The sequence below is a fragment of the Sturnus vulgaris genome, chromosome 7 (assembly GCF_052056855.1).
Source record: "Sturnus vulgaris isolate bStuVul1 chromosome 7, bStuVul1.hap1, whole genome shotgun sequence".
NCBI lineage: Eukaryota > Metazoa > Chordata > Aves > Passeriformes > Sturnidae > Sturnus > Sturnus vulgaris.
The window spans coordinates 18,754,026-18,769,398 of NC_142249.1; the positions used below are offsets into that span (position 1 = coordinate 18,754,026).

At 35.9% G+C, this 15,373-nt stretch overlaps 1 protein-coding gene across 3 annotated transcripts in view; it reads right to left on the reverse strand.

The window, feature by feature from the left end:
* Window positions 1–9,570: 9,570 nt before the first annotated feature.
* The window catches only part of OSBPL6 (oxysterol binding protein like 6), a 90,427-nt gene continuing 84,624 nt past the window's right edge, over window positions 9,571–15,373 (reverse strand). For all 3 annotated transcript variants that reach the window (XM_088167966.1, XM_088167964.1, XM_014890060.2), the window contains 5 exons: window positions 14,954–15,098; window positions 13,667–13,811; window positions 12,554–12,680; window positions 11,895–12,017; window positions 9,571–10,978 (listed from right to left, as the gene is read on the reverse strand). In XM_088167966.1, the coding sequence (XP_088024092.1) occupies window positions 10,870–10,978; window positions 11,895–12,017; window positions 12,554–12,680; window positions 13,667–13,811; window positions 14,954–15,098 (649 nt within the window). In that variant the 3' untranslated portion in view covers window positions 9,571–10,869. The remainder of the gene's footprint in view (window positions 10,979–11,894; window positions 12,018–12,553; window positions 12,681–13,666; window positions 13,812–14,953; window positions 15,099–15,373) is intronic.

The window sequence follows — 15,373 nt, forward strand, 5'->3', positions numbered from 1 at the left end:
GAGAAGCATACTGCAAGTTCCCTCTAATCACAAAGAATAAGCTGAAGTGGAAAAAAAAATAAATAAAAAAGAAGAAGGCTCTTATCAGCAGCAGTATGAAGATATAACCAGGAACTGCCAAAAAGAAAATTGCCTTCTTTGAGACTGCAGTTGGTAGCTCCTGACAGATTTAAAGAAATTGCACAGAGAACCACATGGGAAAAGTTTTATAAAAATATTCCTGCAACAGAAAAAGTTTAGAAAGGAAAAGCCCCTTTTGTCAGTGCTTTTTCTGCCACTATCACTCACCTCTTCAAAATCAATCTGTAAAATATATATTAAGAATTTAATGCTCAATAACCAATCTAACCATTTACAAATAGTTTATTCAAAAATCATTGCCTCAAGTGTTTCTTGTATTAATAAATCAGAACACAGATGACAGCAGTTTAAACAGTGTACATTGAGATTTATTAGAACAAGCACTAATAGCAGCAGTGTACAGAGTGATGGAGACAATGTACTGTATGCACTGAACAATAGTAATTATACAATTGCACTTCTTCAGAGATCTATTAGAAAATGCTTTTCAGTAAACAGTTTCCCAAATCTAGCATTGTTTGGATTTGCCTCTGAGGAAAAAAAAAATACAAAAAATATGCTTTATCTTTTTTTTCTTTTTTGGTAAGGCATTAGCAACATTCATTGGCAGGCTACACAAGTCATTTGTACATGCATTATCCAATTACATTGCAACAGGTAAAAGAGCATCATGTTTCCTCAAAAATTAGAATTGTGTGTATGTTTTGGACACAATATCCTGGAAAATCTGACTTCACCTGAAGGAAACAGATGACATCTTTTGTAACATTTTAGAGCACAACAAAAACTATAGCATAGCCAAATTCACTTTTTATTTCCTACCAGAAGCTGTAGGACCACCTTCAGTTGGAGTTGGTATTATGGGTGTCGTGTATATCAAATACATCACTGGAATAAAGTCTTTATTATCATTTCTTGTTTACTATTCCCCCCACTACCACCTCCCTGAATCATGTGGCCAAAGGATGCTCAACATTATAATTATTATTATAATGTAATCAACATTAACTACTGAATGAGCTTGGGTTTTATTGCATGAGAGGTAGTCAGTGTGAGGCCTCATCTGCTCTCTGGATTACTACAACAGTACGTTCAAAACCAACTTACAAGTGCAAAGACACAGAATAAGTGTTGCAGTTGCATTACATGAAAACTTAAGACTGTTTTATTACTGCTCTTTTCTGGCTAGGCTTAATCTCAGAAGTAGCCAGAGAACTCAAGATACCAGAAGAAAGCAATTCTATGTATGTGCTAAAGCCTAGACGGAGAGAGGCACTTTCTCACATTCATCCTTTTTCAGGCTAAGACTAAGAGTGTGCTCTTAGTCTGCCACCCCCTGCTCGATAAATCAGAAAGATTAGACTCCTTTTTTTGACTGGCATACAGAATTAGCAACCCTCAGCTCTGGGCTGGCACCATCATGGGGAAAGTATAGGGAAACAGGAACAGGGATTGCAAATATTCTTACAATTAAGCTTGCAGAATGAGACATAATATGATGAATGGTAATTGCTTTAGTGCATTATTCTTTATTCCAAATGTCATACCTAATTGAGATTTGCAGAGACATTAAGTTAACTTGTTTTTAAAATCTACAAGCTCCAGAATAAGGTTCCAAAATGCAAGAGAGTCAAAGGAAAGTGAAATATATTGCTCAGAGTGGTAAGCAGTCAAACCAACTGTATTTCACACATTTTATCTTCCACAACACAGCACACGTGTTCAAAATTAGGCTTGAGGGCAACTAGTTGAATACCTAGGCTTGACTGCACATTAAGCCTAGAGCTGAAATAGATTTGGGCAGCTAGATCATCCACTCACCTGGAAGCTCACTGGGTTCACCGGCGAGTGGAGTACCAAGAGCAGCTCAGCCTCTGCGTAGGTGCTCATTTGTTCAAGCATGTAGGAATCAGAAATCAAGTGCTACAAAACCTGGGGTAACCAGGTAAGCCAGTACATTATTTTCTTCGGAATGTCACTGTCAAGTGTTTTTTTTTAACTGAAGCATCTACGTCTTTTAAACTGATTTAAAATAGAACTGTTTGCAATGCCAATGCTAAGTACACATTGATGCCTGTGCAACATCAGAGTCCAAGCAGGTGGAGCAGGAAAAAATCTGATGTGTGTTGCTGATTAACTCCTGCAGTGAAATAGAAGCCTGTAGAATTGGAACACACAAATTACATCCTTTCTGTATTGCTCCTCAGCTGCTGAAGTTTACTAACCATAAGCAATAAAATTGCTTTTACAGGCATAATCAGCATATATTTGGAATCAGAATTAATAAGACTTGTGAATAGTCAAGAACAGATGAATTCATTTGCAGGAACTTAATCAAAAACAATTAACAATATTTTTTAAAATTTTAAATTACTGGATGTACTACAAAGGACCAAACTTATGCTTTTAAAAATTGCAATACTATAAGTAGCTTATATAATTTTCACTACAAATATCTGCAAATTAATTTTTTATATTTAGAGTTATTTAGCAATTATGGTATTGATTTTTTTTTCAGTATCCTATTCTTTATCATCTCATTATGGAAGTCCACAGCAAACTTTTGAGTGTAAAATTAGGAGTGCTGCATGTGAGGTTTAATACTGAAGTACTCAAAAAGCAATGCATTCTGCAACATTTGGGTAGCTAGGTGTACAAATGCTTCACACTGTCTTTCTTTCCATTAAGTAAATTTTTATATTGCTTTCAAACAATTGGGAAAAAAATTATCTGGTGCATCTAAGAACTCAGACCCTTTCTCATTACAGTCTGTTATTTCCCTTTAAAACAGACACTATCTACCCACTACTCAAAAGCAGTACTGGCTCTATATGTTATGCTTCTAAAAAGCAACTTTTTCCATTTAAATTCGTCTTAAAAACCACAAAGCAAGTTTCTGCTTGCCTTTGTACCTGACATAATAGCATAATCACAGCAGAAAGACTCTGAGCATCTCTTTTTACAAGTAAGCTGCCCAAAGAGGTATGCAAGGAATCACCAAATACGGTTTGATTTTTTTTCAGAATGAGCACATGGATACTGGCAATCAGCAAAGAATGCTCTTTTAGCTGCTCAGGTTCTGACATTTTGGCTTGCTAAGGAATTGGCACAGGGCAATCTACCACCTGAAAGGTTCTTAAAAGCAAAAAAGCTCAGTAAGGCAGTATGAAAATGACAACTAACCTAAACCTTACTCTTCTAATGGCATTCTCAGAATTTGAGCAAGGTAAAAATACTAACATTTACAACATTTCATACATGTGCGTGTGGGATCTAATCACACCCAGAAAAGCGTGACATTATTCCCAATTTATATTAGCTTTGTGCAAAAGTGAGAGAAAATACAGAATTCTTTGCTGTTGAAATACTGAGAAATCATACATCACCAGTTAATTATACAAAGAAAAGTAGATTGAGACCCAGAGAAGAGTCTTGCTACTAGTTGCAATAAATAAATTATACATAATATCCTAGTAGAGAACTGACATATTAATCTTTCTTAATACCACAGTAGTTTCATTTTATGATGTCTTTTCATGTGCTAAATAAAAGTATCCCTTCAGACAATCTAGCAGTAACAGATAAAGAACAGGCAGTTTGCTATGCAATTCAGGGCAAGAAAAATATTTCAGACACCAGATGCTGGCAGCTTGATTTCTTACCTATTTTACAGTAAATAACATAGACACAAAACCATGTACAAAGAAGAATCCCACCGGAAAAACCCACTGATATTTATTTTTGGCCTGAGGGTGAAATTTTAATGGTCCACCCTGAGAAGAGGCATGACATGAACACCACCCTTCATGTCTGCAGAATTCCAAACATGGTTTACTTTTTAAAACTCAATCTTCATGGGATTAATTCTTAGTGTGGAAAAAAATGTTTGAAAGTAAGTAGTCTAGAAATTATTAAAAAGGAACAAGAGCAGTGTCTTTGCTAATTAGAGAGAAAGCTTACTAAGGTAGAAGTTGTCATTTTGCATTTTTGCCTGCATACCAAAATACACTCATCAGCACTTATTTTTATGCTCAGTCAGGTTTTCTGTGAGACTCAGCAGAAAAGAAAATTTATTGTGATCTGAATTTGTTATACTGTATCTCAACTACTAAAGAATACCAGTAGTACGTATTTCAAAAATTAAATTATTTTCTAGCCTCAAATTGGAATGACAATTTTCAATGTTGACTTCAAGGTAGGGGATAAAGATTTTTTAATACATTTATTGAGATCCAATCACAAAATATTTTATAAAATATTAAGCAAACACAAGGATAAAAGAAGATCCCACGTGTATTTCTTCCACATAGCTAAGGAAGCTATCCTGAGTTTTCCTTTCCCTGGAAAATACTGAGGATAATGTTCCTTGTTCAGATGACTTTAACAAAGAAAGAGAGGGCATTCAGCACAGGACATTCTAGACAAGAAAACTGAGTTTGCAGTCCTGACTCGAGCACTGATTATTCTTGCTATTATTATTCTTGCTATATTATTATTCATGATAAAGCAACCCTTGGGACACAAGCACAATCCTAAAAAGAGATGTAATTTCAGAACAAGAGGTTGCACGTGTGACTACACCAACTGGCATCAGAAGCAAGTAGCTCAGGGAAGAACAGTTCTGATTGAGTATTTGCCACTGTGTTCTGCTCTTGTAGAGCACATAATTTTGATTCTCAGCGAATTTACCCACTTCAGAGTTTCTGAAGGAATTTCCTCACCTCTTCCCATTTTGCATGCCTAATGTTCTGGGCCAGCAACATTATACACTAGCATAAGATATCCTCTTTCATTAATGCAGACCACTAAAAGTAGCAGTCAATATGAAAATACATTTTAGTGTTTCACAGGAGACATCTGAATCATTGCTCCAGGAGTACCAATAAGTAGCTTTACCATACTTCAATGAATTATTCATAGGTCAGACAGAACATATTACACACTGCTAATTATATATTCAGACTATGTAGCTCTGTCTCTTGTTCACGTTACCAAGACATCTTCAGCCAAATGCTGGCTACAGTCATTTTTTTATTTCTAAAAGGAGTAAAAACTTCCCTTCACCTTCAGCATTAATTCTGAGCAAATGTCTCCAATCTTCCCTTTTTTCATGTTGTCATGGATCAGTGGAAAGAAAAATGGTATTAAGATAACCAGCCTGAAACAAATTCAGCAGCTCTGCTGATATTTTAATTTCAACAAGTCAGAAAATTTTCTGTTTTGTTACATCTCACATAGACAGAGCTTCTGTGACTAGTTTCACCATTCTGCATTGTTGTCTCACCCTTGCCTTTCTTTTCTGAGGTTTGACAGAGATTGCAAGGAAAGTTAAAAAAAATTTAAAAATTAGAGATCATGGGTTTATAAAGCCACAAAATTTGGCAACGGAGGAAGCTGGTATATAAAACACATAATACATCAATATTATTTTTTAAACTTGCATGAAACTGTATAAAAATCCTTTTATAAAGATACTTTTCAGTTTAATGCAAGAAATATATATAATTTATTCTAAAGGAAATGAATAAAGGTTTTACATATCCTAGTTCAAGAGTAAATAATGTATTTGCTTTTGTAAGTAGATTCCTTACAATATGTAATACAAAAATAAGATAAATTGCTGTAAATGTGCAATTTCTCTGACCTTACTCAGATTTGCAGCATTCTCCTGGGTACCAGTCACTGTTGTAATGGAGCTTATGGAGATACTTTCACCAGGAATAATCATACCTTTATTACAGTCTAAATTCTTCCATGGAAAAAAAAAAAAAGCAACCTTTCTTCATGAAAATACTGACTGCTATCCGAATTACCATAAAAGTAACCAGGAATGGTGAAGTATAAAATTATACTACTTTTTATACTAAATATACCTCGAAATTATCAATATATGCACTGAAGCGTAAATTCAAGTTTTACACAGTTTTGATGACTGTTACTTAATGACAGACAGAAAGAAAAAACAGGATAGTGTTTTTCAGCCCCAGTAGCTGCCAAGGTAAGTGGTTATTACAGAGCAAATTTCCTTAGGTTTCTCATGGGTCTGTATATCACAGAAGTTTACCAGTGAGGCCATTCCAGTGTTTCTGATATACTTTTGTCAATATTCTTATTTCCCCAGGTGGGCAAAACTCTCCAGCTTAACTCCTGCTAACATTTTAGCATATGAATACAAATATATTTTCAGATGGATTTAATCTGACGGACTCTCCTTTGTTTTAATTATGCAGCTCCATGATTACTAATGGCATCTGAAAATGTTCATTCCTCAGATTACAACTGCAGCCAACACGTGTAAAATAGCTATTGTTTATTGTTGCAGCAGACAACGTCTAAAATCCTGTAAAACAAGGAGAGCACACAAACCTTCCCTACACTAATATGCCTTTACTAGTGAGAGTAAGTTTTGCAAAACAGAGAATGGCTATATTGAGCCCTCTTAATTATTGTGCAATCGCAAATGAACCTCTCTTTATCTCCAGGGCATTTCTAAATATTCTGATTTTTTGAGGAGAAGCTCAGTGTAAGACTGCAATTAAGCTGGGCTCCACTGGTGAGAGGTGAGAAATCCCATTTCCTCCATGGGGAACAGAGGACATGGCCCAGATCCAAGGAGCTCACAGGTGCCCCTGGAGACAGGACCAGCACTGGCTCCTAGTTTGCCTTAAGGTTTGTGTAGTTTGTCTCCATAAAGCACTGGCAGTGCTCAGCAGGGAATGAAGGATAATGTCTTTCAACGCTGTGCCAACTGCAGCACTTGACACACGCCTGGCATGTGCTACTCACACAAAACCCACAGGCGCCCTCCAGGCTTATTCAGAGTCAGAAGTTCAAAAGGACAAGAAAGAAGGGTAACATTATTTGTATGATGAAAAGACTATTATAGTGGGAATTGCACTTTTAAAGCCAAATAAAACACAGTTTATTTCATGCAGCTTATATCTGTCTAAAATTAGAATGGGTACCTAGATGACTTTTTAATCACAGTGATACTTCATGAAAATCAACTCAAATCATCTTTTCCTTTGAGATAAAACATTCTTATATGCCAAAACTCTGCCATCTTGATAATCTAAAATAAGAATGAAGCTATTTAAATCTTTGTAAGACATTGCATTTGATGAAAATAGATACTATTACTCTATCATATCCAAAGTACCAGAACAAGGAAGAAATTAAGATACACTTTTTAAAGTATTAATAGAAAGTACAGCTCATTATTGTGAAACTAAAGCTTAAGTATTGTGTATTTTTATACAGAAATAAGTGTTTTGAGAAAACACAGAAGAAAAACATGTCTTTGAAGCGAAAGAACTTCTTAAATTGCATTAAAAGTTTTACACGTCAAATGATTTATAGTAATTTTCAACACTTACCAAGCGTATAGCAATTAAATCTACTGAGTTGGATAGCATTTTTCATGCCTTCCAAAAGGAAATACTGCCTGGATAAATGGAGTGAGTTGGGCTAAAAACTGTTTGATTGCCGGGCTTGAAGGGCACGCACTGATCAATGGTTTCTGCCCTGCTGGCAGCCAGCAAGGACAGCCCTGCAGGGGTCAGTTCTGTGGCCATGTCAAGCAACACCTCGCCAGTGACCTGGACAAGGATGTAAGACTACATTGATAACTGGCTCACAGATGACATCAAATTAGGAGGATGAGGTGGCATGCCAAATGGCAAAGCTTCAACCAGAAGGACACTGCTCAGCTCGAGAACTGGGCCAGGAAACACTTCATGAGGTTCAGTAGAAGTGAAAAGGTCTGGTCCTGGAGCCAAAAAATCCCACGTGCTGGGAAGTGATGTCTGAGCAGCAGCCCTGCCAAAAACCAGCAGGCATTTACAAAAGGTGCCAGGCTGCAAAACAGCCAGTGGTGCACTCTGTGCAGCATGGGATACTCAGTTCTGCACTACACGGGCACGGGATGGGGAAAACTCATCCCATCTCACTCAATGCTATGAAATGGCACAGGTTGACTGAAAATCGTAATTTGGATAGAAGCCCTTATACCTATCCACTTAAGAAACAGCACAAGATATTCCATTATATCTGCCAATGTTAGAGGAAAATGCAATAACAGATTTTGCACAGAATACAGAGAATGCTGCATTACAAGAAACTGCTTTATGGTACATCTGCTTGAACTTTTTCATTTCTGATATAGACTGAAAATATCTTATGTTGCATCATTTTATGTCTTTTCTACTTACTAATTAACTAATTTAACATCCACTTGGCTTAGAAAGTGCCTTCAGTAGAAAGATTTAGTGTATCACAGATCTTCTAGATTTTAAAAATGTTAGCATTATTTTTCTTTCAAGGAGTGTCAAATAAACAATTGTAAAAAACTATTCAGTGATAGCATTTTTAGTGCCCACCAAGTTTCAGTTTGCATTGCAAATAATGACATTCACAGAGCACTGCCAGAATGCTGTAAAACTAAAGATCACCTTTCTGTGTTTAATTAAAGACTTGAGGACATGCAGCTCTGTCTCCCAACTGTGCTTGCAGTCATACACACATAATACTTTCTAATATCATGGTGAACTGCACACAAAGACTGGAGCAAAAGATGGGCAAATGTCTAATAGGGTTGGTTTTAAAGAAAACTACATAGAATAATTAATTGCTATTTTACACATAATATGCCAGTTTGATTCTTAGTGTAATATTGTTAAAGCAAGTAGATGACCTTAACCAAATATGATTTTAAAAAGTAAATATGATATATTTCATTTTCTTATAATAACAGTTGCAGAACTAAAATAAGAATAAATCAGACTAGGTCTAACTAGGAAAGAAAAAGATAACATTCATTGAATAACTTAAATTTTTCTTTGGAAGAAATCCCAGTAATCTACACAGGGATTTTTATACCAAATTTTTATTAAAAATTCATGACCTTTCAGAAGTCACAAAAAGTCTACTTAATATTTCCTGTAGGTTTTCATAGTTCTTTCTGATAACAGAACTCTGTGAAGAAACTGGAACTGATTAGCAGCTAGTTGCCCTGCTAGTTACTTTGCTATACAATCAAGGGAGAAGTAAATTCATATTAAATAACCAAATTAATCCCAGTTGTAAAGGGATCTGACTCTGGAAAAGGAAGAAGCAGGCTGAGAGCTGGGGATGTGTGGTAATGCACTGACACCTGACCAAGCAGCTCTGCTAGCAGATCACATACCTATCTAGTAATTTTATTTTTGGTCTCAGGACTGGAATCAATCTTAAGAAGAAAAATTGTATATCATATATGGGCAGAAAGGAAGAGCAGAGCCTGTGCATGAAATCTAACCTCTCATTAGTGGCTGGATATATAACACATGCATAAATGGAAGACTAGATCATACCATGTGGAATGTAGCTCTTATAAAATACTGTCTTTTCTTTTATTAAGATCTGCCCTCCTACTGTTTAATGTTTCAGAGATTTTCAAATAGAAAGTGCCAAGTCTTCTCCCACTTATATAAACTGAGGCTTAGCAACACATAAGAGACTTTGTTTTTAATCAAAAAATATAGAACCACTTTATGAAAAAAAGTAAAGTATATTTTGCACAAAAGCTGTTTTGGCAACACACGTAGAAGTTGTTAGCTATAACACGTGGGAGCCTCTGCCATACTCTCAAACATAAATTTAGATAAGAAAAGTGGATGGGGAAAAAACAGAGCCAGGAAAATAAAGAGTGTGTGTGGCAGAAACCAGTTGCATTTACAGTACTATCCAGCTTCTGGAGAGGAGCCAGAGACCTTCCTATGAAATCTCTCTGTGCTTTTAACACTGTTGCAAAGCTTCAGGGATTTCTAATTGTATAAACAGTTATGGGAAAATGAGATTCACTGAGAGATCTATGTCCAGCCAGTACTAAATGTGACGACTGCATCTCAGCATCAGTCATTTAGAATATGAACTTTCTGGCTAGCAACTCATATGCATTTACCAAAATTGAAATTCAACCAGTAGCAGTTTCTTTTCAGTCTGATTATACAGTCAGCATCCCAAAGCTAAAGCATGTACAGTAGATCTCATACCTCTGAAATACAGTTAGATGTTTGGTTATCTTTTGATTCCAAATAATGCAGGTTTTTCAGTATTTATATTGTGATAAAATTCTAGAGCTTTAAAAATCTGCCCTTCACACAAGCCTAAGCATAGATATTTTAAAATTACTTAATGTACATCTTCATATTTTGTTAAGGCATGAACAATGGCATATGAATGGGAACAGCTTCCAGAAAAGCATATCTTTTTGACAAAGGCCAGTCCAAGCACATCACACCAAAGGACTAACCCGAAGCCAGAAATGACAGTGTTGTGACCCAAGAGTTTTTAACAAAAATAGTTGAAACAAAATGGATTTTTTTCTCTTTTTCTTTCTTTTTTTTTTTTTTTTTTTTTTTAATTTAAATTGTATTACTCTTAATGTCTGTTTAAAGCACCGGTTGCAGTTTTGCGCTTACCACCTTTTCCGAGTGACTTTGGATAACTCATCTGCTTCTTTATTTCTGAAATTTTTTCAGCATATGAAACTTTAAAAGGTTTCTGTTTCCTTCTTTTTTTTTTTTTTTTTCTTTTTTAGTTTTGATGGCTGCTGCAAAATTAGAAAGATCCAGAAGTCAGGGACCGGGTCTAATGCACTTCCAAAAGTCCATTATAAAGATGAATATAAATGCGTATGATATGGTTTTTCTGTAGACCCACAAACCACACTTAGCTATAAGAAACTTATTGTGCATAGTTAGTTTTTTTTCTTCAGAGTGATATGTTTACTAGGTCTACATTCTCAGTTTACCAGAGTACAGGAATGTCTACTTTACTAAAGCCAGGATCCTTTCGCAGTTCCCAGTAGGTTTCATTGGTAACCCAGGCTTCTCTTTGATTAGCGTCAATAACTTTTCTGTAGAAAGGGAAAAAATAAAAAAGAGAGAGAGATAAAGAGATGAAAAATGTTTTGACCATAAATATTGCTCTTATGCAATATAAAATCAAATTCCACACTTGTCTGATCTAACCCAAAATTAAAGGACACAAGAACAGTCAGAAATTTAAAAACAAAAATCAACCTCTACCTATATCAAAAGCAGAAGACAGAGAAAACAACCAAGCTGAAAATCTGCTATTTGATTTGTGTGAGCAGGTCTTACAGCCAGATAAAACCCCTTTGTCCACTACAGATCCTGATTATGTGAAGGGGATTATCCAATAGATAGAGCTTGCAGAATATAAGCCTTTAACTATCTATTTTTTTGTCTCTGCATTTTGCTTACATTATGCTACAACTCCATCAAGCACATTCAATCCTTTCACTTTTGATTCCCCATGTTAGACATGAGGCTACGTGGCATGACTATTCCTTGTTTCAGAAGAATGCTTAATTAAAAAACAGCCAACAAAAACCACCTTCATTCAAAAATAAATAAATTTTAAGTATATATATATATGCCTTTATATATAGAAGTTATAGATAATTATATATGTATGATGTTGCTGTTCAGGTCACATGGTATTACTTGTCTATGCAATGACTCAAAAAAAGCTCTAGTTAAATCTTAGATCCTAATACTATACTTCTAATTCCACTTCAGTAGGAAGGCTTGTATAGCTGAGGTGCATTATGAGAAAATGATCATTCAGTTATAAAGCTTAACTGTGTAGAAATTGCTTCAGAGAAGTATGTATCAGATATCTTATTATCTTTCTTAAAACTGCAACTTTCCACACTTTCATTATCAGTCTGTGTTGGTGGTAATTCTTGTATTACTTCATCCAGTTACATGATAGAAAACAGAGACTTACTGCTCAAACAGACTCACTTAAAAAATTTGGGTACGTATTCAATGCCATTTTCTTCCATGTACCGCCTCCGAGCCCTCTGGAGTTCCTCTATTCTTTGTTTCTCAGATGCTGCTGCTTCTATATTTCCTTCCTCCAGGAGCCTGTAGGAATAACAGCAGGCCCTATAGCAATCACACAGCGTCTAGTCCCAGGGATTTTCCAGCACCAATCGTCACAAAAGACAAGCAGAAGCCAAGTGTGCTGGTGTTGTACTTTCAGATCCAGCCTGAGATGTGACTCCCCAGCTATGTGCACCTGACACACAGCCTAAGGCACACGCTTTGTTCACCAGCTTCAGCATACCACAAACACTGCAGGACTATGAGCTGAGAATTTGGAGGGAATTAGTGTTGCTTCCATCCATAGCAGAAGTGCACAGCATTTCAGATCCTGTTTTTCAGTTTGTCATGAGGAATCTGCCCCAAGGCTGCACTATAGCTCTACAACATCAACAAGAAGCTTCCTAATTTCCCTCAGCTGGGTTAAGCAGAAATTTGAGTGCAATACTATCTTCTCTACTAGCAGAATTCTCCACAGCTTAATTCAGACTGCAGTGAAGATACAGACAAAACTCAAGACTCAGCCAAACTCAGCCTTGAGCCCACCAAATATTAAATGTATAAATAAACATTCTTGCCTTTGATCTGGCCTGAATCGTGCATCTGTTGCAGGAAGAAGATCTTTCAGTAAGGGATCTAATTCATTGAGCTCAATAGCAAACCTTGTGAATCCATAATAACGCTCATAATTGGTTGGCATGGAGCCTGAATACATAAGACAAAGAAAAAAAGCTTTTTAAGCTATTATTCTAAATACACAAGAGATTCCTTTATTTCTAAGCTTTTAACAGAAAATTACTTTTTATATTTTACTCTTACAATTAAAAAGCATCAGAAGCTATTCTCTAGATGAAACAAAATTCACTAAATATTAATATCAACTGTTTATCCAGCAGAGATTGCAATTGCATGTTAATAGATTCAAAACTTTTATGATCTTCCTTCCACTTTAAATAAAACCTAGGTTTTTCAAGATTTTCAAGTTAAAAACAGATTCCTGTTCCCCAGAAAGTGGACTTATCAAATGCCTGTCTAAAACCTAACCTTAACTGACCTTTAGAGTTCATTTTGGAACTTAGCACACACTCACAGACTGATTCACCATTACAAGGAGTTAGAACACACATCACAGAGAGCAGACTGCAAAGTAGGGTTCAAAATACCAAAACTACAAAGTAGGATTCTAAATTCTGAGAACAGTAATTCCTGGATAGTGCATGTATGAAAGATACAGGTACAAAGGATGACTAATTCAACCTCAGGCCTCTAACCAAGCAGGAAGTTGAAATCAGATCCTGAAAGTCCCAAGTGTTCACCACCTCTGAAGGTCAATCCTTTAGGCTTATAAAGCATTAAGACAACCAACTCAACAAACCCCTATTTGTTGAATTCAAAAAAGTTACCCTGTTCTCTGTAAGAAGGCAAACAGGCCATCCCAGAGGCCCAATTTTCTTCTTAATTTTATTTATTCTTCTGTTACACCAAGGTCCAGCACATCTGACCAGGAGTCAGACTGAGATGTAAAAGATTATGACCTTTAAAAACATTTCCATTTAGCATTATTATATACTCATGTAAACTGTTGTTTGTCTAGAGAGGATTTTAATTTCTCTAGTATTATTTTGTGTATTTAAAATGAAGGCTAAAACAGCTTCACACAGTTTAGGTTTACCCTACAACACCCTCCTTACCTGGCCTCCATATGCATTTGGCTGAAGGTGCAACCCCACAGTAGAGGCCTTCATGCCACTTTCCAAAAAGGCGGTGAACCACCTTCCCTTCTTGATCTATCACCACACCCTGGACCTCATTTACATTTGAATTCCAGTAGTTCACCTGCAAGTTTAACCAAGAGTTACTAGCTCACACTGCTTTTCCAACAACCCATTGTACCAATACACATAATTAATGGCACATGGTGCCAGCTGTCCAAATTCTGTGTTGGAACAGCTCACCTGGAATTAAGAATATCAAAATTGGAAAAATCATATGGTCCTAACGTGAACTGATTTAGTATAGGAGAAGCTCTGAATAATTTACAATGTGGTTTTGACATACAAGTATTTAAATTATCTGCACATCCGGGAACAACACTGTCACTCATTAACCCAAATCCCACACCATTCTGCAAAAATGGCCCTTTGCCTGTCACAGCCAGCAAACACTCCTCTTCCTACGTGAGGAGGGATTGAATGAATATACCTGTACTTGTATGGGAATCCTTTTGTGGGTGCTGAACACTACTGTGTACCAGCAGGGAAGATATTCAGCCAGTATTACTTGTTTTTTCCTGTTTCTCTTCTCTGTTTTGCTCTCCTTAGACACATTTAGCCCTTATACCTTCATCCAAGAGCCAGTTGTCCATTCTCAGATTATCCACCAAAACACAAATTTCAGATTTATGTTAACATCCCATTGCTAACACTTTTGCTAAAATGTTATGCTAAGCCCATTGCAATGGTATCAAAGTCTTTTGTTGCACTGTGAAGGCAAATTTATTTTTAGGGAAAATACGTGATAGTAACATAGCTATACAGATTTCTACTTTTATATATAGTCCTTGCCTGGATATTAAAATACTATGAACCAAAGCAGCAATACATAATATAAAGAGATAAAATACTGATCAACAAATTCTAGTAGAAGGAGAAGTAAAATGGCATGGTAGTGTAAAGAGAATTTGTGGTTTCATTTTTGTAATATAAAAAAAAAATTCATTTTTAATCAAAATCCAGCAACAGTACAGCACACAGCTATACAGCAATGGAACACGCTGATATCAAATGTTCAGTGGAATAGAATCATACTAATTGAAAGAGCATTCTCATTTGACAATTTACATTTTATGAATACTGATTAAAGAAATCAAAGATAAAATGTGAAATGTGGACTTCAGGAATAGTGAAGAAACAGTTTGATGTACCCTTAAATTACGCAGTTATATGAATATAAGATATATATTAGCATCTATATGTTACCTTGACAAAAGTGAGTTTACAAATACAAACACTGCTTTTTGTGTTTCTGATAGTTATCTCTCCGTAGTGCTCTATCCATCTCCTTCCACTAAGAATATTATGTATGCAAGTAGTGACTTTGTTCCAGACATAGTAATCTCCATACCTAAGAACAGATTAAGAAGCAGTTGGTAACATCTATTCATCATGATCATTACTGAAAAAAAGTAAAATATTGCTCCTTTATTATAAAAATATATTGCCCAAAAAACACCTGCACAGATGACAAAGTCCTGTGTCTGGGTACATCACTAATACTCCTTAGAGAAGCTCACCTAAGCTCCAGTGCAAAGAACTACAGAAAGGTGCTATAAACCACAAATAAACACATTACGAATCACTGAAGCCCTGCATGGCCTATTCACTGTCCTCAGAGCATGA